The following is a 27827-nucleotide window of genomic DNA, read 5'->3' on the forward strand; positions in this document are numbered from 1 at the left end:
ATAGGTGGGTTTTCAGTAATTTGGGAAAGGCAGGGAGGGTGGGGGCAGTCCTAATCTCTGGGGGGAGTTGATTCCAGAGGGCCGGGGCTGCCACAGAGAAGGCTCTTCTCCTTGGGCCCGCCAGGTAGTCCTTGGTTTATGACAACAGAACCTAATTTTTCCCTTACTAAGCAAGGCAGCCCAGATGAGTTGTGCCCCATTTTGCGTCCTTTCCTGCCACCAGCTGTGAAGTGAAGCACCACAGATGTTCGGTTAGTAACGATGGTTGTTTAAGCGACTCTCGCTTCCCCATGGAGTTTGCTTGACAGAAGGTGGCCAAAGGGGTGGATTCCATTTAGCCCAAGAAGCGCCATCATACATACGAACCAGTTGCCAAGGATGTCATCACAGTCACTAAGGGTGACAGACAGTCATCAGTCTCCTTTTTCAGTGCCACTTTGAATGGTCACTAAATGAACTGTTGTAAGTCGAGGGTTATTATATTATATATATTATATACAATTGCTGCCAAACTGCCTTCCATTGAGGACCTGTAGACTGCACGAGTCAAAAAGAGGGCGGTGAAAATATTTGCTGACCCCTCACATCCTGGACATAAACTGTTTCAACTCCTACCCTCAAACGTCGCTACAGAGCACTGCACACCAAGACAACTAGACACAAGGACAGTTTTTTCCCGAATGCCATCACTCTACTAAACAAATAATTCCCTCAACACTGTGAAACTATTTACTAAGTCTGCACTTCTATTTCCACTAGTTTTTTCTCATCATTGCTATCACCCATCTCCTCCCATTTAGGACTGTATGACTGTGACTTGTTGCTTGCATCCTCAAGATTTTTATTAATATTGATTGTTTCTTCATTGCTTATTTGATCCCTTTGACAATCATTGTGTTTTTTACCTCATGATTCTTGACAAATGTCTATTTTTCTTTTATGGACACTGAGAACATCTACACCAAAGACAAATTCCTTGTGTGTCCAATCACACTTGGCCAATAAAGAATTCTATTCTATTCTATTCTATTCTATTCGTTTGTGAACATGTGTATATACACCACCATCCCACAACAAAAAAGACCCCCTGGATCCATTCTAGTAGCAACCGAAGCGCTTCACCTCCCTCCCCGGCGCCGACCTAAGAGCAAACCCCGCAAAGGCCTCTCGGGTACCGGCGTGGGCGCAGAGCTCCCTTAGCAACAAGTGGAGCCTGGGCCTTTTCCGGAAGCCGCAGAGGAGGCCCGGCCCGCTCGGTCGCCCCTCGCAGGCCAGGAAGCCCTACCGACTGGAGTCAAGGCGGCCGCTCGACCGAGCGCCGGATCCCAGGCCGCCTCCCGCAGGCGCTGCCAAGCTGCCGCTTCTTCCTCCTCGCTGTCACTCGCCTCAGGGACGGGCGCCGCCATCACTAAGCAGTTGTTGGCCGCGCGGAGCTCTCTGGTAGTCGTAGTCCGGGGGCAAGCGGGTGGTGGGGAAGACAGTGCGCAGCCTCCGCGACCTCCGGACTACGATTCCCAGAGTGCTCCGCTCCGTGAGCCGCCTCCAGGCCGCCGCGCCGGAGACCTTTTCGCCGCCGGAACCTTTGTCGCGTGGCGGCGCGGAGGGGAAGGAGGGGGCGAAAGGCGCTTCCGGTGCAGGCTTCACTTCCGGCTGGGAGGGAGAAGGGGGGGAAGAGAAACGTCCGCCGTCCGGGAAGAAGAGCGGCGGCTGTGGCCCCTTCCGGTGAGCGGGGTCTTGGGGGCGGGCGGGCAGGGAATCCCGAATCAGGATCGTGAGGGGGGGGGGAATCCGCAAGCGGCGAAGCGGGGCCTTTGGTCGGCGGGGGAGCGCCTCTGAGAAAAAAGAAGCCGTCCCCCCACCCACACCGACCGGCCCTCAGCGGAGTGGGAGCTCCAAAGGGCGCGCGGGGTCTCCTGAGGGGAGGGGCGTCGGTGGACGGGGGGGGGGCGATGGACGGGGGGCCGACGGTTGACCTCCGGGAGGCAAGGATTCGATTCCCTTCATCATCTCTTCTCTCCATTCAGCTTGTCTGCCCGGAGGAGGGGACGGGGAGTTCTGGGCCCAGAGCCCCCCCCTCGGGGGACGTCGGGCCGGGCAGCCGAGGCTCAGCCTCCGGGGACCAGCCGGTGGTTTGATTTATTTATTTAGCACTTAGATTTCTAGACTCCGGGGTGGGCTTACAACAGGAACGGGACAAAAAAACATAAGAAATCCAGTAGTTAAAACGGTCTAAATTTATCTAAAACCCCAATTATTTAAATTTATCTAAAACCCCAATTATCTAAATTTATCTTTAAAAACCTCAATTATAAAACGCAATCAATCACATTCATTCTGTTTACACTCATGGTTGGAGCAGAGTATCTGTGCTCAACTGCCTTAAGCCTGCTGGCAGAGAGAAGTTTTCAAAGGTTTATGAAAGAATTATTATTTACAAATGATTTACTAGAGAATTACGGCTCTCTTATGTCAAAAAAATACATTTCAGTGTCTGTATTGGATCTGTTCCTGTGGCTGTCTGTGAGGCGACAGTTGGAGGAGCCGATTAAAAAAAGAACCCAACCCCCTTCCCACACCTGTGTGTATGTGTGTGGGGGGGGGGAATGCTAGGAAAAAGATGAGACTACTGTATATCATGATAAAATACCTGAATAGTCTCCATTTATATCAGAGGTTTTCAAACTTGGGAACTTCAATTCCCAGAATTACTGTTGGGAAACCTCATTTTACTTGTGATGCGGTGGCTTTGCAAGTATAGAACCAAGATATTTGGGGTTTTTATAGCTGAAATGTTAAGAAAGCTCAAAGGGGAAAGAAACAGGTGGGATAGCTGGCATGCTGTTTGAATAGTTTGCCTCAAACGATATAAATAATTCAGATCTTAAGATATTTAGTTTTAATTGTTGATGGACATTGTTGCTGGAGACCGGTGAATGTTTTCATTCATCATCATCATCGTTATGTGACTCCCTTACATTTACATTAGAGTGTAGAAATAGCTTACTAGGCTTCCAATCACACACACACAAACACACACTACATATATCAGGGCTGTCAAATTCGTGGACCAGGGGCGGGTTCCTCTTATATTTTCCTACCAGTGCGCTGCGTACGCATTGCAACATTTTGTGCTTGTGCACACTCACTACGCTCTTGTGTGCATGTCCCTTAGCATGATTTTGCTTCTGAGGGTCAAAGTCCTCAAGTCTTAAAGTTGCCAAGTTTGGATGCCCCTGATTATATCTTAAACAAGCAAACAGTTCATTCCATCACCCACAATTGACTGCCTTGTGCCCAGAGCTGGTAATAATCACTTTTCTAAACTTCTAGGACTCAGGTTATCTCATAGGAAGATGATGGACTCTTGATTGCCTGGAGCTCATTGCCTTGAGACACGGCTTTGAATTTGAAGTTGTTTGTATTTGTCTTGACAGATGGCTGTGTGTGGCCTTCCTTGGACATCGGTTCTCAGACATGATCCTTCGTTCCTTAAGCCCTTCATTTGTTTTGCTTCCTTATGTGGGAAGCAAGGGCAGGTCCCTCTTACCGCCTTACCCGGTGTGCTGTATGCGTATTGTGAATATTGCGTACGAACATGCGTCCCCTCATGCGATTTTGCTACACACATGCGCAGAGGGACAATTTTTCTTCTGCACATGTTCAGAGAGCAAAAAAAAAATATCACTGAAAATTAGGAAATAAAGATGGCGCTGCGCAAAGACCGGCAAAGACAGCACCATAGGAATCCACCTCTGGTGGGAAGCAGTTCATAGGCATTGTCTTGTTACTGCTTGATTGTCAAGATTAAAGTTCAGAATGGTATTGCAAGTAAACATATTAGATTTTTTAGAATAGAGCACAATTAGAAGGATATTTGAATTCCTAAGATTCAATTTAAAAATCCAGTTGCTGTTTGTGTAAATCATTTGGTTTTTTGTTTTCCTTTCCACTCAGAGTCAGGTGGACAGTATTTTAGTACTATATAGAAACATAGAAGATTGACGGCAGTCTAGTCCAGTGATTTTCAACCTTTCTTGAGCTGTGGCACATTTTTTACATTTACAAAACCATGGGGCACATTGAGGGGGGGGGGGCTAAAAAAAGTTTGGACAAAAAAATTCTCCCTCTCTCTCTTCCTCCCTTTCGCTCTATTTCTCTCTCCCTCCCTCTTTCTCTCCGTTTCTCTTTTTCTCTCTCTCTCCATCCCTCTTTCTTTTTCTCTTCCTTCCTTCCTCTTTTTTGCTCTCTTTCTCTCTCCCTCCCTACCTCCCTCTGTCTTTCTCTCTCCCACCTTCCTTCCCTCCCTCTTTCTCTCTCTCTCTCTCTCTCTCTCTCGCTTTCTTTCTCTCTCTTGCTCTCTCTTGCATTCTCTCTGTGTCGTTCTCTTTCTTTTTCTCTCTCTCTTTCTCTCTCTCTTTCTCTCTCTTGCTCTTTCTCTCTCTCTCTTGCATTCTCTCCCTCTCTCGTTCTCTTTCTTTTTCTCTCTTTCTTTCTTTCTTTCTCTCTTTCTTTCTCTCTCTCTTGTTTTCTTTCTCTCTCTCTTGTTTTCTTTCTCTCTCTCTTGCTTGCTTGCTTTCTCTCTCTCTTGCTCTTTCTTTCTCTCTCTCTTGCTTTCTTTCTCTCCCCCCTCTCTCTCTTTCTCTCTCTCTCTTTCTTTCTTTCTCTCTCTCATTTTTTTCTCTCTCTGAGCTTCGCGGCACACCTGACCATGTCTCGCGGCACACTGGTTGAAAAACACTGGTCTAGTCTACCCTTATACTATTTCCTGTATTTTATCTTAGGATGGATCTATGTTTATCCCAGGCATGTTTAAATCAGTTACTGTGGATTTACAACCACGTCTGCTGGAAGTTTGTTCTGAACATCCCTTACTCTTTCAGTCAAATAATATTTTCTCACATTGCTTCTGATCTTTCCCCCAACTAACCTCAGATTGTGCCTCCTTGTTCTTGTGTTCACTTTCCTATTGAAAACACTTCCCTCATGAACGTTATTTAACCCTTTAATATATTTAAATGTTTCGATCATGTCCCCCTTTCCCTTCTGTCCTCCAGACTATACAGATTGAGTTAATGAAGTCTTTCCTGATAAGTTTTATGCTTAAGACCTTCCACCATTTTTGTAGCCCGTCTTTGGACACATTCAATTTTATTCATATCTTTTTGTAGGTGAGGTCTCCAGAACTGGACACAGTATTACAAATGGGGTTTCACCAGCGCTCTATACAGCGGGATCACAATCTCCCTCTTCCTGCTTGTTATACCTCTTGCTACGCAGCCAAGCATTCTACTTGCTTTCCCTACCGCCTGACTGCACTGTTCACCCATTTTGAGATACATATATTTTCAGAAGAATTTCAAACCCTTGTTTGCCATCTAAGATCTTTTCAATCTTATTCTAAAAATTACTTGGCTTGCTTCTAATGAGTTGTACAGGGGTTCACCTAATGTTTTGCTGCTGGTATATGAGTAAGTGAATATATTAGTGTACATTAATTATTGCTAATGTAAAGATTACATTTAAAGAATAATGCCACTTACCTCCTATTCCTTGTTTGTTTTTAAAAACTAAGCTTCAATTAACAAATTGAATTTATTTCCTAATATGTATCGTAGGCTTGCATAGAAAATGGCTTTAAGGCTCATTGCCTGAAGTGCTATTACGGGATTTACTTATTCAGTTTTTATAGCTGACCATCCTAACTGAGGGATTAGCTTGCAATAAGTAATATACCAAACAGTCAGATAATATACTGCTCAAAAAAATAAAAGGAATACTCAAATAACACATCCTAGATGTGAATGAATGAAATATTCTCATTGAATATTTTATTCTGTACAAAGTTGAATGTGTACAACAGCCTGTGAAATTGATTGTCAATCAGTGTTGTTTCCTAAGTGGACAGTTTGATTTCACAGAAGTTTGATTTACTTGGAGTTATATTGTGTTGTTTAAGTGTTCCCTTTATTATTTTTTTGAGCAATATAGTAACATGGATATAGAGATTTCACATTGGGAGCTTCAATCACAGCGACAAAGAAGCATTTAAATTAAATATTTTTTTAAAAAATATCTCCCATATCTAACTTTATAGAATTTTTTTTTTCTGTGGGGAGGAAGCACTAGATGTCATGAAAGTTGGCGCTAACATTTGCCTACAGTATTGCCTTTTTTTCATTCAAATTGCACACTTTGACGTCACTAAAGAGAGCTCGGAGCTGGCAAAGCTCGTCTGCTAGATGCTTGCTTGCAGATTGTGATGCTGTCCTTTGGGGGCATCCTGTTGCATGATGTAATTGAATGAAAAAGAATCTGTTGAAATAGAGCTCTTCTCTTTCCCCACTTGTCTTCGGATACTGTGGGCATGAAGTCTCCCTGGATTTCCGGTGGCTGGTTGTGTGTGGACATTTTCCTCAGAGCTAAGAGAAGACACAGATGCCTTCTTTGCTGCTTTGGTTTTTCTTGGAAATATTTGCAGAGGAGGTGAACAGAGATTGCTTTAGGTGAGTCAGGCCAGCGGTTATTGTTATTACTGTATTTATTTGAATGCATTAGCTAAGATGAAGGAAGTAGTCCATATCCCCAAGTATTTTATGACTTTGAAAGGCTGTAGATTTGGATGTTACTCAGCTAAGATTCCATCGGTGTTTCAGGTGATGTAGCAACAGCTGAGAGTAGTCTTCTTTAACTAGGTTTTGGTGAATTGCTGTAAGGGAGACTGAGAGTACACTTGCTTTTTTCTATGTGAAAACTAAAAATAATATTTTTCTACTGAGCATGATTACCTAATGCAAGCTACAGATCAGAAGAGTAAAACTCTTAGTCAACTTAATAAAATTTTTACTTAGTAAACTCAGTAAAACTAAAAGTAAAGCTGTCTTATGATATCTTAATCCCAGCTCACATTTCCTATTAGTGGGTGAAAACTATAGCTCTGTTCTAGTGATCCTTTACATTGCCATGCTGTTGAATCGAGAAACACAAGACAAAACTAGTTTCCAAAATGCAACTTTCCTCTGCAGACAGACAAAAGAGTAGAGGTTTAAGCAGTAATAAAACAAAAAACCTTTAATAGCATATTGGCTTTTTGGATGAGGTACATTGTTTATTTAATTTACAGTATATGCTGCCCATCTCACAGTTATAGTGGATGTTCTTGAGCATTTTTATTTTATGCCTTTCACATTTTGTTAAAAAGTAGAAGTTTGGTGAGCTGCACCTGCCTTTGTTAGAGGCATTGAGTATGTAAGACAATATTCTATTATCCATCAGCTGCCCTTTGGGAATTATGAAGGGAGCTGCAGCTTTACTAAAGCTTCTGCCTTTTAATATGATGGGCTGCTTGAGAAAAGGGCTCCAAGGCCTCTCCTGATTTCTTAATATAGGGAGTCCTGGACTTACAACAGTTCTTTTAGTGATTGTTCAAAGTTATAAAGTGAAAGAAGTGACTTATGACTGTTTTTCACTGTTAATTTCCCTTGTAGCATAGTGGGATCAAAATTCAAGTGGCTTGACAACTCCCACATATTTACAATAGTTGTAGTGTCCTGTTTTTGCAATCTTCTGAAAAGCAAAGTGTGGAATTCAGATTCATTTAACAACCTGTTGCTAACTTAACAACTGCAGTGGTTCACTTAAGAGCTATGGCAAGCCGCCCTGAATCCTCAGAGAGGGGCAGTAGCAAAATTCACTTAGTCTCTGTCTTGCTTAGCAATAAAAACATTGGGCTCAAGAATTATTGTAAATTGAGGACTATCTATATTTACCATTAACTTAAGTCCCCGTCTCAGGGTTGTTGTGCTTCAGACTTTTTTTTCAAAGTCTTTCTGCCTAATCGCTTATAACAAATTGGGGGGAGGGGAGAGGCTTGCCAGGGTAAAATATATAGATATTGGCCTAGGAAAGCTTTTTAAAAGAACTATTACTTAACTAATGTTAATGCAGGTTGTGGAGGGTCCTTAAAGCGATGTGAAGTCTGTATCACGTGCATTCTTCAGAATGTAATGTTTCTTGTTGCAAACAACTCCAGAGATAGTTATTAGAAAATCCTTGGCTTTCAGGTTCTTTCAGTCGTTCTAGAGAGATTTCAGACCTGTCAGGTGCATCTGTCCTTGAAGAAATCCCTGGGAGGAATTTCCTCCCAGCCAGAAAACACAAAGAAAGGTAGCCTATAATTTAGTCCCACATTCTTCTCCATTGAGGCCATTTTCTCCTATTTAAAGATTTGATTTCCTGCTAGAAAAATGTAAAGACCTGATTGCTGTGTTGGAACATAACTCCGCGTGAATGTAAAATAATTCTCACATTCATCTTGGGTCAAGGGACTACTGCTTCCTTTTGTACAACCGATAATTCCATCTCTGCTCTTTGTATCTGCTGAATTAAAATAGAAAAGGTGGGAGAAAAAGAAGAAGCCCTGATGAGGGTGTTTGCCTGGTAGTACTTATCAAAAGATTTTCTTAGCTACAGCCTAATACCACTTTATTTTATTTATTTATTAGATTTGTATGCCGCCCCTCTCCGTAGACTCTGGGCGGCTCACAACAATAATAAACAGTATATGACAAATCTAATAATTAGATTTGTGGTTCTCTTCCATCCAGGGGTGGGCTTCTAGCCGGAATGCTAATTGGGCTTTCTGCTGCGGATCTGCACCTGTGGAGGTAGCAGAAACGGATGTATTTTTGGTTCCAGGCATGCCAAAACACGGGCACACCTGCAGATCCGTGCTCAATTTTGCTACCTCCACAGGTGCAGAACCTAAATCGCACAATTCTTCTCTATTCTGCAGGCTCGAGGTACTACCCTCTCCATTAATAATAACGATAATAATAATAATATTATATAGTCTTTTCACAACAAGATGAAGCGATAGCTGCCAATTCTTCCCCCAAATCTAGGATGTTGCAATGAATTGGCATAGGATATGGGTGGATCCAACAGTGTGGACATTTTCAATTGAGAGATGGAAATTTTGTCAATGCACGGATTTTCTGGCATGTGCTATTGGTATGGTACCCACTGGTAGGGCGTCCGGTGTGCCAATAATCATTGAAATCACCACAGCTAGTTTGTGCCACAATCTTTCAATTTCTATTTTCAGACCTCGATACTTTGTGGTCTTCTCTGGTTTTGCCCCATCAATTATCCACACAATTATTGTTTTCCCACCAAATATAGTTAATTCAAGAGTGTTATGAGCCAAGACTTCATCAGCTTGAATTCAGAATCTCAGACTAGTTTATTCTGATCATTTTTGACTATTTTCTCAACTGTCTAGTTCCCACCATTTTTTCATTACTGTATGTTTTTTATTGGTGCTCCAACGTATCATTTTGGCGCCTGCATTGTGTTGTTGCTTCTAATCAGCTTGTGCAATCTTCTTGGCACAAGCCACGTACAGGACCTACAGTTTCTTTGCACAGAATCTGCCCTTTGAATCATGTGTTCCTCTCCAGTTCTGGCTCTAACTCTTTCTTCTTCTTATCTGCTCTGCCAGGATTCAACTTCCCACAGACTCCCTAACTGGAAGCCTAAAATGGCTTCGTCTTCCACAGAAAGTTCCAGTGCAGGTGGAACCAGTGGGAACAGCAGCAACGGGGACAGCCCGGGTCAGGACAGCACATTTGAATGCAACATCTGTTTGGACACCGCCAAGGATGCTGTGATCAGCCTGTGTGGCCACCTCTTCTGGTCAGTATCGCTCCCAGTTTTCAGCAGGCAAATACTTAAAATCAGGACTCTTAAAGTTTGCTTGGGACAAACTTCCAGCAGACGTTGGTAAATCCACAGCAACTGAATTCAAATATGCTTGGGATAAGCATAGATCCATCCTAAGATAAAATACAGGAAATAGTATAAGGGCAGACTAGATGGACCATGAGGTCTTTTTCTGCCTTCCATCTTCTATGTTTCTATGCTTCTATTCAACCCTTGAGGATGCATCAAGAGGTGGAGCTGCGAAAGGAATGGACTAAGGGAAAAGAAACGTGGTTCAGAACGCAGCCCATTTTCGGTGTCCATAAAACCAATGGAATTGTGTCTCCATCCTAGCCCATCTTTAGTCTTGGAATTGTCTGAAGGATTGGATGCTGCAAGGTCCCAATCTTTAGGAACCCATCCTGGCTCAAGAACCCTTGATCAGCAACTTTTGCTGCTGGATGGCTGGGTGTCAGTTGTTGCAAAGAGAGCTTAGGCTGAAATGTGAGGATTGGGGTTGGGGCAATCACAGACGTGTGCAGGTATGAACCTTCCTAGAGGTGCTGCTTGCCTCCTAGGAGCCCCTCAACTCAATCTCATTCAGCCTAGTCTACTTCTTCAAGGCTCTTGGCAAATGGTGGCTTTCTGCTTGCAAAGCCTGCGTTTCATCAGTCAGCTGTGAGATGCCATCCTGTTCTCCTGATAAGCTATTCTATTGGCTGCTTTAATTAGTAGCTGGATTTGCAGACTATGCCAAAGCATGTGACTTGACTGGGTTTGACTCGGCTTATTGTGCAAATCTAGCTGTTATTACACATGGTTTTTAAACTATGTGTAAGCACAACTAATTACTGTTCATGCAACATAAGAAGAGCCATGCTGAATCAGGCCAAAGCCCATCGAATCCAGCATTCTGTGTCACACAGTGGGCCACCAATTGTCCACGGGGATCTTGAGCAGAAAGAGAAGCCAAGACCCTCCCTTTCCCCAGATCCCCAACAAATGGTACTCAAGGGAATCCTGCCTGCCTCAACCAACATAGAGGCGGTACATGGACATCCATTTCAACCATTTGCCAACCAAATTTAAACTGAGCAAATTAACAATGAAATTGGGGGAGCATTGACGGTAGTGGTAAGTGGTAAGCCAATAGCTGAAATTAGAAAAAGAAGGCTTCCCGCATAATTTCTTTGTATTTATCACATTTAGATACTGCCTGTCTCATTCTTGCCATTTCTTTTTTGTCACATCTTCACAAATAGCTTTGTTGGGAACCTTAATTGCTTAATTTGCAGCGAAGAAGCTTTTGATAACATGTGTACAGTTGTGATTGTAATTGTTCACTCTAAATTAACATATCAGTTTAAATTTGTCTCTTACTTTTTCCAAAACAAAATTTGTTGAATTTAAAGCAGAGAGAATGAACCATCTTGTCTTCTACCCAAGCTCCAAATCCAGCTATGTAACCTAGACTTTCTGGTTTTCTCTCATTATAATGGCAATGGGTTTCAACCACAGTTATGAAAGTGTGGAGAAGACAATGAGCCAAACTCTGGGTTATGAAACAGGATTTCCTGGAGGGCATTTTAAATATATACAGGTTCTGCCAGAGTATGACATTTCACATCAGTATAAAAACATACTATCTTAACTAATCCTGGGTTTACTTGCAGTTAACAGGGGTGGAGATGTCTTAGTGACCACTTCTCTTCTGAGACTTGGCCGAGCAAGAAATCCTGTCCTCTTTTTTCTGTGTCATTTTAGTTATCACACAGCATTTCTTCAGGGGCAGGGTGAATTCAGTTAATTCAGAATTCAATTATGCAGAATTCAGTTCACGCTTTCTTAGTAAGTTTCCACTTTCGAGTCTCTTAGTTCAAGAAATGTGAGAAGACCAGCTATTAAAAAAGCAGGAAAATCCTGCTTTTGCTGCTGCCCTTTAAAATACTGTGATTGTAATATCTGAGAGTCAAATCTGCAGAGCTGGATTCCGGGTTTCTGATTGTCCACATCTAACATGTGTGTGTGTTGCTCTTTCTCCCCACTGCCACCTCTACGGACATTCTACTTTATGAACAAATCACTTTGGGAATCCCCCTGCAGTTGGCCTTGTTTACACCAGGTAAGTCTGGTTTGGCTTTGCTTTGTCTTTCATCAGCTTTGGTTACCCAATCCACCTCCTTGATTTCCCAAGGGACTCTGGGAAGGTGCAATACACCTTTCCAATTCTAAAATGGATTGTGCGCGCTCCCCAAGGCAGCTCCGTTTGGTAATTAGCGTTAACCATGCAATTGTTGGCAATCTGCTATTCAGGGGCGTTTATGAAAGGAAGGATGAGCAGTGATGAGATGCCATTGTTTAATAACATCCGGGATACATTCTGCCTGTCCTTTCGGTCATTCTGTGAGGTAGGTTAGATTAATATCTCGGATGGCAGACTAGATGGTTTTAGGAGACCCCTTTTAGAGTTCGTGGTGGGCTTAAATCACAATTTCCCAACCACACAACAGCAGATTACACAACATTTTAGAAGACATTGGATCTTTGGTGAGATTTTGATGCTTTCACACACAGGTGGGCTGCTAAGCTGGAGCGGTGACGTGTGCTCGCCCCCGTGGCTCTGAGTGGTAGCGGAGTCCAGCACAATTCTGCTACTGCACCTGGGCAGGTAGCCATGGGCACCCCTGTGTGTCCACACGCGATTTCGCTACCTGCCCAGGTGCAGTAGCAGAATTTATTTATTTATTCGATTTTTATGCCGCCCTTCTCCTTAGACTCAAGGCGGCTTACAACATGTTAGCAATAGCACTTTTTAACAGAGCCAGCCTATTGCCCCCACAATCCGGGTCCTCATTTTGCCCACCTCGGAAGGATGGGAGGCTGAGTCAACCTTGTGCTGGACGCCACAGGGGCGAGCACACATCACTGTTCCACCTTAACAGCCCCCCTCTGCTCTCACATAAGGAGGTTATGAACTTTCAGGTTAGAAAGGTAAGATATTGTGGTGGATTGTGCCTACCGAGGGGGAGGTGGTGTGACGGACTACGGAAGCAGCAGTTTCACAGGAAGGCAGGAGCACATCCCAAAAAGATAGGGGAGGAAAACAGGCCATATGGCTCTCAGATGGGTAGGAGCTGGAGGAAAAGTCAGAATAGCCACCCCTAGGAATATCCCATGATACATCTCTTCGGGTGAGAGTAGCAAAAGTTTAGTCTGGCAAGATTCTGTCGAACAAATAAAGAAGTGAACTTTAGTTGGATTGTCCTATATCGTTCCTGGGCAGGGCCTGACAGACATTGAGATTGTTGGTGTCTCTTTATACTTAGTTTTTAAGGTCTGAAAAGGTGCTCACCCTTCGCCCACTGGGTGAAAGGCTTGAGAACAGATCATTATCATCCCAACAGTGTAAAATTATCGAAGTGCCAAGCCTTTGTCCAGACCAGGATGATTTTACAGTGTTGGGAACTCTGTGGGAGGAAAAACAGCTGGACGCTTTGGGCCCTGCAAACAGTACCAGCATCCCCATCAACTGTATGGCTGCCTCAGATAATGACAATTCAGTTATAATGTAAAAGTATCTCTCAGTCCCTATTCACCATTGCAGTTAGGCGGTACTTGTCTTCCTATGCCCGACCCATTTTTTTCTTTCCCCCAACCCTGAGAGTTTGCCTAAAGATGTTCTCTCTTCCTGAGCTGCTTTTCTCTGCAGGGTAGCAAGTTAACAAGCTCTGCTCTATGACTTTGATTAGAATGGGCCTTGCAGCTGCAGCCTGAAATTGAGAAGACCCTAGTCAGTTTCACACTAAGGGCTTTTGTTTGCCTCCTAAACCCCAGTGCATCCCTTTCTATGTGTATCCCTATTGCGTGCTGACTTAGTCTCTTATAATCCCTTTCTCTCCAATGAATGTAAATACAAGCATCAATTATCTTCTCGCAAGTTATCCCAGCATCAGGATGAGCCTTCCAAAGGGTTGGGGGGGAAAAGAGCTGTAAGCAGAGGTGGGCTGCTAAGGTGGAACGGTGACGTGTGCTCACCCCCGAGGCTCTGATTGCTAGCAAAATCCAGCGCAATGATGCTACTGCACCTGGGCAGGTAGTGAAATTGTGCACGGACACGCAGGGGCGCTACAATCATGTCCGTGAGCGATTTCACTACCTGCCCCAGTGCAGTAGCATAATTGTGCTGGATTCCGCCAGCACTCAGAGCGTTGGGGCCAATCACACATCACCGTTCCACCTTAGCAGCCCACCGCTGGCTGTAAGATTTCTCCTTTTCTCAGCCATTTGGGCTCAGGCAGATGTTTGACATTGTATCCTGATGCTGTAAGGCAGAGGAAAAGAAGTAAAATTGTCAGTGCAGTCATGGTCACCTTCTTTTTCTCTTAATGACCACTTCCCTTAGGGACCACATTGCCAGTCCTAATTGTGTTCACTAAACAAGGATTACCTGTAAAGCCAATAGGAAGCATCTTTCCTGCACTCCATGTTTTTATTATTTATTATTTATTTATTTAGAAGATTTAGGTGGTCCTCCATTCCAAAATGACCCTGAGTGGCTCCTAAGTGATTAGGCTTAAAACAGAAAAATGGAGAAAAAGAATTCAGGTGTCCAAAGAAACCACAGAACTAGCAGCCACGTTAGAGTTCCAGAGGCTCCCTACACTGAGGCCTTAGAGACACAAGGAATTCTTTTGTTGCAGTCCAGGTTTTCACCCAATGCCGTTCTTCTCTTCTGCTTTTCAGTGGCTGGAGACCAGGCCAAACAGACAGGTGTGTCCTGTATGTAAAGCAGGAATCAGCCGTGATAAAGTTATACCACTTTATGGAAGGGGCAGCACTGGACAGCAGGACCCCAGGTAAGACAGCCTCTCCTGGGAACAGCCTTTTGCTTTCAAGTTCCTCTTGAGTGGAATTAATGGAAGAAAACCTGTCTGGCTACTCTTGGCTCAGATTTAGTCTTCAGGTTTCGACAACTTTTTCTTCTTTTTTTTTGAAAAAGTATTATTAATTTTCAAATATATTTTAAAACACAAATAAGCAATCAATAATGTTTTTTTTAAAAGGCCAAAAAAGAACAACAACAAAAATTGTAATATCAGCAAACATTCAATATTTCTGCATTGCTGCATCAGATATTTCATTTCCTATAATAATATACAATCAATTAATTACAATACTATATCAATTCATTCAATCACAAAATCCCTATTCAAACAGTTCATATTTACATATTTATATTCTTTGTTCTACTAGTTTTTATGTATCTTTTGTGATCTTTTTATTTCTGTTCCTTATCTCAATCCATCTGTGCCGTTTTCTTACCTGTAAGAATCTCACTGTTCAAATGTCTGTTACTGGTAATAGGTTGCTCCATGTGCTGCCCGTCCCCATCTACAGTGTTCTAGGTGCGGTCATATGATGTGACTGGAGAGGGAAATATAGTATATTTGGACAGGGAGTCTCTACTCACGGTCACTCATACTCTTATCACCTTGAGATTCAACTACTTCAATGCTCTCTACATAGGGCTACCTTTGAAGAGTGTTCAGAAACTGCAAATCATCCAAAATGCAGCCACTCAAGCGGTCATGGACCTTCCTAGACATGCCCATGTTTCTCCAACACTCTGTGGACTGCATTGGCTGCCGATCGGTTTTCGGACACAATCCAATGTGTTGGTAATGACCTATAAAGCCCTACATGGCATCAGGCCAGATTATTTGCGGGACCGCCTTTTGTCGCATGAGTCCCAGTGACCAGTCATGTCCCACAGAGTTGGCCTTCTCCAGACCCCGTCAACTAGGCAATGTTGCTTGGCGGGGCCTAGGGGAAGAGCCTTCTCTGTGGGGGCCCCGGCTCTCTGGAATCAGCTCCCTCCAGAGATTCGCACTGCCCCCACCCTCCTTGTCTTCTGCAAGAATCTTAAGACACATTTATGACACCAGGCTTGTGACGATTAGACCTTAGCCCCCTGGCCCACAAATGTTATGTATGGTTGTTGTCTGAGTGGGTATGATTGATTTTTAATATAATTAGGATTTTAGAGTAGTTTATTTAGTTTTAATTAATTGGATTTAGCCTGATGTATTTTATTGTTTCTTTCATATGTTGTAAGCCACCCCAAGTCTTGCTAAATGTCTTCATTAAGCCTCATAATGGATTGTATCTTGCAGGGAGAAAACGCCACCTCGACCTCAAGGCCAGAGACCTGAGCCAGAAAACAGAGGGGTAAGTACAAGAATATGGGAGAAGCTTGTGCTTCTCAGAAGTGCAGAGTGAAAATGCAGCAAGGCTAAACCAGGAGTCAGCAATCATAAACACTCAGAGAGCCACTTGGACCCATTTAGCACAGAAAAGAAAACACCGGGAACCACACAACTCTTCCCATCCCTGACTATTTCCTGAGCGATCACAAAACTAGCATATACAGTTGAATTAAAGATTCTGTTTTCTTCTGAAACTTTTATTGGATTTATCCATGATTGGCCTACTGGGGGTTGAAAAGCTCAATAAATTGTTTGCTGGCAGGTGTCACACATTGACAATTGTGACACGTATTTTGAGTGACAGGGAGCTGCAGCAGAGGGAATAAAGAGCCATATGCGGCTCCAGAGCCACTGATTGCTGATCCCGGGAGCCCATTGGTGTGTGGAGACTTTTCAGGCTTGCCTGTTTTGGGGTTTTGTAAGCCAAATTAAACCAGACAAATCTTGGGTGACCATTTCTATAAAGAGAGTTCAGTCGCTGATAGAAATAATGCTCTGGTGTAGATTTTGCAAACGTTCCAGTTGCAGTGTGACTACTTTTAAAACAGGAGTATCCAACCTTGGCAACCTTTTTATCATTTTTTTTTAATTTTCAAATTTTTATGTTGCAAACAACAATAAAACATGACAAAGTGTCAAAACAATAATTACAGTGTTATATAATAAATCGTTTTTGATTCCCAGGTCAGTGGATTCATAAGAGATTATACAGTTCCATAAATCCTTATGAAAAATTCCTTTCATCAAAAATAAAGATTCATATATTTCTGCAAACACACAAAATATACCATATACTGGAACTGTAGTCCTACCCTTTGAAGTGAACATATTATTTTTCCTTCCTTCATCATCTGCTCTTTATTAAGGCTTGTGGACTCCAACTCCCAAAATTCCCCAGCCAGCAAAGCAATTCTGAGAGATGGAGTCCACAACTTTTAAAGTGGCCAAGGTTGGAAACTCGGAGTCCTTTGGGATCTGGGCAGCGTGTAAATATATTTAATAAATAAAATATACTGGGTATCGACTTAGCCTACATTATATGAGGTGTACAAGTTGTGTCCGAAGAGATTGTGAACGGTGATTTTATAAATAGCCGATTCTGGAGAAAACGGGCCATTTTAACTTTTCGTAGCCCCGAGTTGGGGCGCGTGTCTTGCCTGGCCTGACGAAAGATTTGCCTCTTTCCATGCAAGTCAGCGAGAGCCTCCAGAGGCTGCTCTGGGGTTTCTTTTCATCAAACAAACAGCTCTGCTGGGAGTGATTAAAGAGCACTTCGATCTCCCACTCCCTGGAGAGCCTTATTGAATCAGGTGCTGAGGGTGGAGGGCATCTTTTCGGCTTGGCTTCTGCCTGAAGCTCCCACGGCCAAGCGCACAGGCTGCCTTGCCCAGCCCGGAGGCGATTTCTGATCCTTGGGCTCTTTTTGCTATCGGGGGAAGCTCAGGTTGCTCAGGCAGGTTTTGTGACCTCTGGTAAGCAAAGAACCATCATGCTGATCTCTTAAAGTCTTAGGGGAGCTAGCATGCTATCAGGTTGATAAATTGAAATTGGAAACACACTACACTCTCGCACCCAAAACAATCACATGATAATACACTAACAAAGCCTTAAAAATCAGGACTCTGGTAGTCCTTTTCACAGCTAACAAATTTTGTTAAAGGCATACAATTCCATGATCAGGAGTCTGCAGCACCTTTCAGATAGAATGGAATGGAATGGAATAGAATAGAATTCTTCATTGGCCAAGTGTGATTGGACACACAAGGAATTTGTCTTTGGTACAGATGCTCTCAGTGTACATAAAAGAAAATATTATACATTTGTCAAGAATCATGAAGTACAACACTTAATGATTGTCATAGAGGTCAAATAAACAATGAGGAAACAAATCTTGATACAAGCAACAAGTTACACTCATACAGTTCTAAGTGGGAGGAAATTGGTGATAGTAATGATGAGAAAAAACTAGTAGTAATAGTACTGCAGACTTAGTAAATAGTTTGACAGTGTTGAGGGAATTATTTATTTAGCAGAGTGATGGTGTTCGGGAAAAATCTGTTCTTGTATCTAGTCTTGGTGTGCAGTGGTCTGTAGTGATGTTTTGAGGGTAGGAGTTGAAACAGTCTATGTCCAGGATGTGAGGGGTCAGTAAATATGACCAGTAAATGAAATTTAATCAAACGTTTGTTGAACAAGAGAATTATACACACTCGGATATTTTACTACCATGGACTAACGTGGCTCTTCTACAAAGCTTTGAATGAATCTCCTGTCACTGTATTTCTGCGTAATCACTTACTGCTTCTCTTAGGGAGCCTCCCCTCTCCCCCCCCCCCAAATTAAAAAGGTTCAGAAATAATAGTGGCCAAGAAGTACAGACCCTCCCACTCATTGTTGCCTTGAAGAGATGAGATTTTATCCAGAGGCCACGTGTGGTCAGATGGCAGAAAATGAATTGCCATTGGAATGGAAGGAGGCAAGGCTAAAGGAGCAGAGATGAGGTTCCCTAGTTGGGTAAAGTAACATCTCCATGCAAACCACCACGCTTGAGGAGCACCAAGGATTTCACAGTTCATCCTCGAGCTATATTTATTCTCTTCTGTTGGAAGGGAAATAGAGCCAGGCCCATAAAGTAGTTTCATCTGGGATTCTACTTTCAGGTCACAATGTTCTCGCAGCACAAACTGCGAAGCCCCTCTAATCTTCTGAAAGAGACTGCAACCAGTCAGGTTTAGTTCATAAACTAGGACGTATATACATGTTGATCATTTTGTTTGTTCATTTCCAGGGTTTCCAGGGTTTCGGGTTTGGCGATGGAGGCTTCCAAATGTCCTTTGGAATTGGAGCATTTCCATTTGGCATATTTGCTACAGCCTTCAATATAAATGACGGGCGGCCCCCTCCAGGTAAGGAATTAAATAAAATTACCCTGGCTAATCATGACTGGGCAATGCTCCATTGGGCTTCAGTTGTTGTGCAGCCAAGTACAGTGGTACCTCTCCTTAAGAACACCTCTACTTAAGAACGTTTCTAGATAAGAACCAGGTGTTCAAGATTTATTTGCCTCTACTTAAGAACCATTTTCTACTTAAGAACCCGAGCCCGGAAAAATTCTCCGTACTGAAGGAGCGGGTCCAGCAGTCACATGGGGTTGCTCATGTCCAATCCGGTGGAACTGAGCCTAGTATTAAAAAAGCTTGCCGGATCCGCCCCTTCCCCAGAATTCGCTCAGTTCGCATATCCTGCGGTTGTATTGTGATAGCTCGTTCAACATTCTAACACCTTCCCTTCGATCCTTTTCTTCAAAAGTAGTAAGATTTGTTTTATCATTATTATTTACTTGCACTAATAGCGCCAGCCGTTTGCGGCTCGGCTTTTTTCCTTTGGAGAAGTTGCGGTTTCGTTTTCCCCCGGCGGTTTTGCCGGTTACGATTCCTGCGGCCGCTTGTGGATTCTTCTAATCCCTTGGCCTGGAGGTCCTGGTGCAAGTATTAATCTATTGAATTATTGATTATTTATTGTATACAATATATTTAAGGGCTTAAGAAATACCTCCTGCGGAGTGAGACGCCTTCTAGTCTCCTGGACTTAGTCGATCGCTTCCCCTTTAAGAAATTTACAGAGCGATTTTTTCGGCGCGAAGGCCTTCGCGCCCTTTTTAAATCTAGGCCTCTCGTGTTGGCCTCCTGCCAGCCGCGTAGGCCTCAGTCCACCGCGTGGATCCCGGAGCGGGCCTTGGGGGTCCCAGGCTAAATTCTCCACCGGCTAAGCCTCCAACCAGAGTGCCTTGGTTTACTTAATTATAAAGTTTAGGGAGGCTGGCCCCGCTGGATTTGGGGGCACGAACTCTGGGTTTGCCCAGATTGTCCTCAAGTTTCAGCAGCTTCGAGGCCTCGAAGCAGGATCCATTCCTCTTGGGAAGTCCTTGAAATTCTTCTCCTTATTATTCAGTTATTGGCTCAGCCTTGTCTTCTGTTAATTGTCAGACTATGGCTACCTTTCCCAAGAGAGGCACAACTAAAGGTCCCAGAGAGGCCAGGCCTACAGGCGATAAGATTACTAGTATCCCCCAGGCCTCTTCCTCCTCTTCTCCAGGGGCCCGCCCCTCGACCAAGGTCACCAGGGCCGAGAAGAGAAGGGACCTAGCCCTACAAAAAATCCATGACAAATCAGCAAAACGTTTGAAAGTGCAGGCCCAAGTAATCAGTAGTCAAGACCCACCAGAGGCTTCTAGTCTTCCTCCTTCTGGGGTCCCTGTGTTATCTCTGGATGAGCCAAACCTAGACAGACCCCAACCTAACCTATGGGGCATAGGTCCAGAGGAACCAGATATTATTGAAGATTCCCCCCAGCCAGGATCCTCCCAGGCCTTTAGGGATTCTTCTGCCATTTCTGCTGATATTTCCAGCTTACCTCCTGAGTTCCAGTCTATTTTTGCTGTGTTGTCCAAAGCCATTGATGCCAAACTCTCCACCATCAATGAGCTTCCCTTACCTCTTCCTCCTTCTCGCTCCTCCCGCCCCTTGGGTTCTCCCCCAGCGGTCAGAGCTCCTATGCAGGATGATTCAGATTCCTCCCAGGATGAATATGAGGATATAGAGGATGATGAGGATCCTTTTCAAGGCTTATCAGATGATGAGGAATCCCAAATAAAGGTTCCTCCTCCAATTACTATTTTTCCTTCTCAATTATTCAAATCTCTCCTCCTCAAAGCTAGAATTTCTACGGGATTAGCGGCCCAGGAGAAACAAGCCTCCACTTCCACTGATCCCCCGGAGGAGAATTTACCTTACTTCACAGAGGAACAGGAGGATAACGAGGTAATTCCTATGCCTAAGTTGTTTAAAGATGCTTTACTCAAACAGTGGGAATTTCCAGCCTCTGGCCTTAATCCCTCCTCCAAGGACAGAAAGTTGTACAAACTTTCCTCTTCCTATGAAGAGCTTCTATCCTTTCCCAAACCGGATGAACCTGTCAAGATTCTTCACTCGGCAGCGGCTGTGCCAGGCGAGGCGGAGGAAGTCCTCCGCCCAGAGGACAAGCGCATTGAGCAAATGCTCAAAAGAGGATTCACCGCTGATTCCTGGGCCTCTAAAAGCTCTGCAGCGGCTTCCTTTTTCTCCAGAGCCATGCTGCTGTGGCTTCGCCAACTTCAACAGCATATTCCTCCCGATGACTTGAGAGGTCAACAAGACTTCAACAAGGTCTTTGCAGCTGCCCAGTACGTGGCTGATGCCACCTTGCAATCTACTAGATTTTCTGCTAAGTCTATTGCAGCTTCTACTACGGCAAGAAGACTCCTATGGATTCGCCCTTGGCAAGCGGGAGTTCGCCAAAAGTGGCAGTTATCCCAGGGTCCCTTAAAGCGCGACCTTCTCTTCGGTGATCTTCTGGATCCACTCCTCACGGAAACCACGGACAAGAAGAAAGTTTTGGGTCCAACCACAAAAAAGGCTACCAAAACGCAGTCCTTTCGTCGCCCAGGGCGCCAGCAAGATCAAGCGGCTTCCTACCAGAGATCTCCAGGTCAGTATTCCCCCCGCTTTCGTTCCCAAGGTAGGAACTCCAGGGGCAGAGGGTTTCGCTTCCAAAGGGGAGCTTCCTCTAACAGGGCTTCAAAAAAACCTAGATGGTAATCTTACCTCTATTCCCATAGGGGGTCGCCTAGCTCATTTCGCCTCTAATTGGCGTCTCACCTCCAAGGACCCTTGGGTCATTGACACTGTTCAAACAGGCCTTCTTTTAGAATTTATTTCTCCTCCCCCTAAACGTTTTATTTCCTGCCCTTCTCCCAGGTCATCCTCAGATTGTAACCGTATGGAGGAGGCCATTTCTCATCTATTGTCCATCAGAGCCATTCAACCGGTCCCTTCCGGTCAGAAGGGCCTAGGTTTTTACTCCATCCTATTTATGGTTCCAAAGTCCTCCGGAGGTTGGAGAGCTATTTTGGATTTAAAGAAACTAAATCTATTCATCAAATATAGGAAGTTTAAGATGCACTCCTTGTCTTCTATTTTGGCCGCCATTCACTCGGGAGATTTCATGGTCTCCTTAGACCTCACTGAGGCCTACCTTCACATTCCTATAGCCAAATGCCACAGAAAATTTTTACGTTTTTCCTTTCAAGGCAGGCATTTCCAGTATAGGGCGATGCCATTTGGCCTTTCCTCAGCCCCTCGGGTCTTTACAAAGCTCTTGGGGTCCCTGGCGGCCTATATCCGGGCGTTTCCCATCCACATTTTATGTTATCTTGATGATATTTTGATTCATGGGAACTCTCTAGAGAAAGTGAAAACAGACCTTTCTGTCACCATGTCAGTCCTTCAGGACCATGGTTTTTCCATCAACTTTGATAAAAGCCACCTCCAACCTTCCACATCCATTTCTCACCTGGGTTCCATTATTGATTCAGAATCCTCCCAGGTTTTTCTCTCTCCCGAGAGAAAACTCAGTATAGTGGAGTTAATTTCTAACATTTTATCTAATTCTTCAGTTTCCATAGTTACTCTATCTTCCCTTTTGGGGAAGATGGTGTCATGCATAGGCATCATTCCCTGGGCTCGCCTTCATGCTAGGGAACTCCAGTGGCTCCTGTTACCTTTTCAGAGATCAGGGCACAGCAACTCAAATCGACGCATTGTCATCCCACTGAGTGTTCGCAGATCCTTCAAGTGGTGGAAGTCTCCGGCCATGGACAGAGGATCCCCGTTCAGGTGCCCGGATCAATTTGTCATCACCACAGATGCCAGTCTATCGGGATGGGGCGCCCACGCCCAGGGGATGATAGCCCAGGGCACGTGGTCCCCGGAGGAAGCTTCCAGGCCAATCAATTGGCTAGAGTTAAGAGCCGTTTCCCTGGCTCTGAAGCATTTCTCTCCTCGCATTCCCAACCGGCACGTTCTCATTCTCACCGACAACATTGCCACGAAAAGCCATATTTGCAGACAGGGGGGCACGAGATCCAAGGCTCTCATGAGGGAGGCCCTCAAGTTGGGCCTTTGGGCGGAAAAACATCTCCAGTCGCTCCTAGCCGATCACATCTCGGGGAGTCTCAACGTCCAGGCGGATTGGCTATCCCGGGCAACGATAGACCCAGGAGAGTGGAACCTCCATCAAGACCTGTTCCATCAAATCACCCTCAGATTCGGCCTACCAATCCTGGATCTCTTCGCGACCAATGCGAACGCCCAACTCCCTCGCTTCTATTCCAGATTTCCATCCCCGGGAGCGGAAGCAATCAATGCCCTCCGGAGTCCATGGCCTCCAGGCCTACTCTACGCATTTCCTCCAATTCCAATCCTCCCGGACGTGATTCACAAGGTCCTCACCGAGAAGGCCCGAGTAATCCTAATCGCCCCTCACTGGCCCCGCCGGCCCTGGTTCGCGGATCTCCAACAGCTGTCCGTCCAGGACCCTTGGCGACTCCCCGTTTCGGGGGATATGCTGCGGCAGGGGGCCTCTTTCCATCCAGACCCGGAGTGGTTCCACCTCACCGCCTGGCTGTTATCAGGAGAGATTTAGAACTGCGTGGTCATGACCCCGATTCAGTGGAGGTCATTTTAAAGGCCAGAAGGGGTTCGACCAATCGAATCTACGACCACACGTGGTCCAAGTTTCACCAGTGGTGTCTACAGGAAGGTCTCTCCCCTCTGTGCATCCCCATACACAGAATAATTTCCTTCCTTATGCAAGGCTTCCATAAAGGACTTTCTACCAGCACCCTCCGGCGTCATCTGGCAGCCATTTCATCTGTCCTAGGGGCCCCCCGCAGTCAGCCTCTCCGATCCTTCCCTGAAGTTCAGGAATTCCTCAAGGGCATAGCCAACCTCAGACCTTCCAAGGTCCACAGGTACCCATCCTGGGATTTGCCACGGGTTCTCCATTCCCTCACGCAGGCACCATACGAACCCCTAAAATCGGCGTCCCTCAGGTACCTATCCTTTAAGGTAGCATTCCTGGTGGCTATTACCTCTGCCCGACGCATTTCGGAGCTGGCTGCCCTCTCAATCAGGCAGGACCTTTGTCAATTCCATCAGGACAAGGTAGTCTTGCGACTGGACCCCACCTTCTTACCCAAGGTCAGTTCCATGTTCCACAGATCTCAGGATATTGTCCTACCTTCCTTCTGCCTCCAACGAGACCATCCCTTGGCAATTAGATGGCACACCCTGGATCTCACCAGAGCGCTGAGAATCTATATCCAACGCACAGGACCCTTTCGGAGGTCAGAAGCACTTTTTGTAGCCTATCATCCCAGAGTCATGGGGGCCAAAGTGTCTTCAACAGTAATAGGCCGTTGGATCAGAGGGACTATATCGAAGGCCTATGAGTCGGCCTCCCTCTCAGTTCCAAGGAACATCACAGCGCATTCCACCAGGAGCGCAGCCACCTCGGCTGCTTGGGCGACTCAAGCCCCGTTGGAGGAGGTCTGCAAAGCAGCCACTTGGGCCTCGCCAAATTCCTTCATCAGGCACTACAAGATTGATTCTTACGCTTCAGCGGACGCTGCCTTCGGCAGAAGGGTACTCCAATCCGTTATCTCACACGATAGCTAGCTAATCCCACCCTAGGGACCATCTATTGGGTATGTCCCATGTGACTGCTGGACCCGCTCCTTCAGTACGGAGAATAGGCGTTGATTGCTTACCTGAACGCCTCTTCTCGTACGGTGAGCGGGTACAGCAGTCACTTCCCGCCCTTGTATGTGTCTTCTTTACCTTTCTATATCTTTCTTCCTCTAACAATGAGAGTTGAACACTACAGAGCTTCACAACTGAGCCTAGTCTATGGATTCGCGAATTCTGGGGAAGGGGCGGATCCGGCAAGCTTTTTTAATACTAGGCTCAGTTCCACCGGATTGGACATGAGCAACCCCATGTGACTGCTGTACCCGCTCACCGTACGAGAAGAGGCGTTCAGGTAAGCAATCAACGCCTATTTCCTAGCTAGAGGTATAACAAGCAGGAAGAGGAAGATTGTGATCCCGCTGTATAGAGTGCTGGTGAGACCACATTTGGAATCCTGTGTTCAGTTCTGGAGACCTCGCCTACAAAAAGATATTGATCAAATTGAACGAGTCCAAAGATGGGCTACAAAAATGGTCTTAAGCATAAAACTTACCAGGAAAGACTTCATGAACTCAATTTGTCTACTCTGGACTCTGGAGGACAGAAGGGAAAGGGGGGACATGATCAAAACATTTAAATATGTTAAAGGGTTAAATAAGGTTCAGGAGAGAAGTGTTTTCAATAGGAAATTGAACACAAGTGGGCACAATCAGGTTAGTTGGGGGAAAGACTAGATGTAATGTGAGAAAATATTATTTTACTGAAAGAGTAGTAGATGCTTGGAACAAACTTCCATCAGACGTGGTTGGTAAATTCACAGTCACTGAATGTAAACATGCCTGGGATAAACATAGATCCATCCTAAGATAAAATACAAGAAATAGTATAAGGGCAGACCAGATGGACTATGAGGTCCTTTTCTGCCGTCAATCTTCTGTGTTTCTATTTTTCTAAAGGGGATTAATGTGGGCTTTGTTTTCATTCCTTAGCTGTTCCAGGGACTCCTCAGTATGTGGACGAACAGTTTCTCTCTCGCCTCTTCCTGTTCGTGGCCCTCGTCATCATGTTCTGGCTCCTGATAGCTTAACTTTGCTCCATCCCGTGCGGAGTTCTGAACCAGCCACAGACTGCTGCTTGTCTCCCTGTCTGCCTCTTGGTGTCTGATTCTTCAGCTAATGATGGGCTCCTAAAAGCCACTGGTGTCTTCATGGGAGGAGGAGAAGGAGTCTTTTTTCCCCCAGAGCGACAGAGTCAAACGGTTTTTAAACTTTTCTGAAGCTCGGCTGTAACTCACATGGCAAGGATCTGGCTGGAACTTTAACCCTACCTTTGAGCTCCGTATCTCCGCCAGGAGCATTTGAATATTAGTGCCAAACATCTGGAAGGCATGCTGCCCCAAAGGGAACCAGGCATGGTGGCTAGCAGTGGAACCTCTTGTCACATGCTCTCAGTGGACCTCAAAGCTGTGCCAGCTGTGCATCTCACTCAAAAGCCAACTCCAAATAATATCTTCTACAGATAAGACATCTGGCTGAAGAGGATTGTGTCCCATTCCTGCTGTCACATACCCAAGTGATAAAAAGACCATCTTTGTTTTTCCCAGCAATCACAAAAATGAAAGGATAAAAGACGCTTTAACCTAAAAAACGGTAGCATATCTAAATTTACTGGATTCAGGGAGGGGGCAGAATCTCTCATCTCAGGGTTATGGAGGGGCTGATCAAGCTGTCGCGCAGCACACACCCTCGCTGATAAAAACAGTGTTTTAAAAGGGTTTGTAGCAGCTGTCCACTTTTAATTTAGGTAGGCATAATTCCAGCTGCTGTTCTTATTTATATACATCCCTCCTTCCCGAAATGTACATTGTTTTCTTAGGTTAACTGGGAGGAGTATAGAACAGGGGCTAATTTGCAGAGTATTTTATGCCTTTCCAGCTCACAATGATTATTAATCAAATGGGAATCTGTACATTTTTAACAAGAACAAGGAATTCTGCTTAAACGCTTTGCATGCGGCCAAGGGGCCAATGGTGTGTTGAGCCTTTTTCAAATGACCAAAGACATGATTTTTTGGGGGAAGGGTAATCATGGGCCCAATGCAGCGGTGGTTTGAACAGCGCTTTAGCCACATGCATTTGGAGAACTCTTGACAGAAGGGGGGGGGGGGGGAGGAATCATGCTTTAAAATAATTGCAGTTGAATCTTTATGGTCCAGGGGATGCGACATTCACTTGGCCGACTGCCGAGATTCTTGCCAGTGTCTTTCAAGGACGTATTTATTTTGCGATTCTTTTGGTCTTCTGGATGTTAACACAGGCTTGCTGGCCACCGACGTTGAGGCTTATTTCCTCTGTAGCTGTGATATGGGAGGGTGAGATTGGAAATGTGAAGAGCAAGATGCATGTCGCAGAAGACGTAAGACACCAAACGCGAATTTTCCTGTGGCCCAAGTTCTATCCTGGCTCTTGGTCTTTCGGGACAGGAGGCAGACTTAACTTGACCTAGCAACGTCTCTGTCGCTTGTCAACAGAATCAGAAGGCAGCTCCATGCCTTGGAAATCAGTGCCACCTACTGTCGACAAAAAAGCATTCAGTTGCATTTGTAACAAACAAACATTTGCTAGAGATTTTATCCCACTTGGAAAAGCTGGATTTCTAAAGTCAATCTTATACAAATGGTCAAATGGCTGTCATAGCATTGACTTGTCAGACATGGAGGGTTGTCAACAATGGACTTTGGCTGTGCTGGCCAAGGTCCATTGTCTTTGGCGTGGGGTTATGTCTGTCTTGTCTGCTTTTGGGGGGAACAGAATTTCCTGGCATCTGAAAAGGTTTCTGGCTGAATTGCCCCCCAGCTGATTGTGGGGCAGATTCTGGGCTTCCTCTGCTTCAAGGAGCCACTGGCTCTTCCGGTCATGTTTCTTTGATAAACAGACCCACCCTGGACTTCCTCTGGTCTTAAAGACCCTCCCTGCCTCACACTCTTTGTATCCCTCCCCCCCATTTTTTTTTCTCAGCACCATCTACTCGGATTACTCTTGGCTTGTGGTTAGCAAAATATGGTACCACTGTGCAACACTGCTGTTCACTAATTTTCACTGTTGTGAAAGTCAGAATAAACACCTTTTTACATTATCCTACCGCTGTGTGGAGTTCATTTCCTGGCAAATTTATTTATTTATTTATTTATATTTATTTATTAGATTTGTATGCCGCCCCTCTTCGTAGACTCGGGGTGGCTCACAACAGTGATAAAAACAATATACAATGACAAATCTAATATCAAAGTCTAAAAT

The 27827-nt window shown here is 44.8% G+C and overlaps 3 protein-coding genes across 6 annotated transcripts in view; 2 read left to right on the top strand and 1 right to left on the bottom strand.

Moving 5' to 3' along the window:
- C10H12orf43 (chromosome 10 C12orf43 homolog) overlaps positions 1-1600 on the bottom strand; it is a 25662-nt gene extending 24062 nt beyond the window's left edge. The window contains exon 1 of the mRNA XM_070762447.1: positions 1286-1600. Within this exon, the coding sequence (XP_070618548.1) occupies positions 1286-1406 (121 nt within the window). The 5' untranslated portion in view covers positions 1407-1600. The remainder of the gene's footprint in view (positions 1-1285) is intronic.
- HNF1A (HNF1 homeobox A) overlaps positions 1-27827 on the top strand; it is a 226160-nt gene that overhangs the window by 53471 nt on the left and 144862 nt on the right. The gene's annotated exons all lie outside the window — the stretch shown is intronic.
- RNF185 (ring finger protein 185) lies at positions 1170-27666 on the top strand. Of its 4 annotated transcripts, none has more exons than XM_070762451.1 (7): positions 1639-1722; positions 9500-9693; positions 11803-11821; positions 14443-14555; positions 15873-15927; positions 18754-18871; positions 25522-27666. In XM_070762451.1, the coding sequence occupies exons 2-7, from the start codon at positions 9539-9541 to the stop codon at positions 25617-25619; spliced, it is 558 nt and encodes a 185-aa protein (XP_070618552.1). In that variant the 5' UTR covers positions 1639-1722; positions 9500-9538; the 3' UTR covers positions 25620-27666. The 4 variants fall into 4 exon arrangements, with proteins under 4 accessions (XP_070618554.1, XP_070618552.1, XP_070618555.1 ...); XM_070762452.1 differs by lacking the exon at positions 1639-1722 and adding an exon at positions 6426-6503; XM_070762453.1 differs by lacking the exon at positions 11803-11821 and having other exon boundaries at positions 1170-1722; positions 9500-9720.

Source organism: Erythrolamprus reginae, chromosome 10 (assembly GCF_031021105.1).
Source record: "Erythrolamprus reginae isolate rEryReg1 chromosome 10, rEryReg1.hap1, whole genome shotgun sequence".
NCBI classification, from domain to species: domain Eukaryota; kingdom Metazoa; phylum Chordata; class Lepidosauria; order Squamata; family Dipsadidae; genus Erythrolamprus; species Erythrolamprus reginae.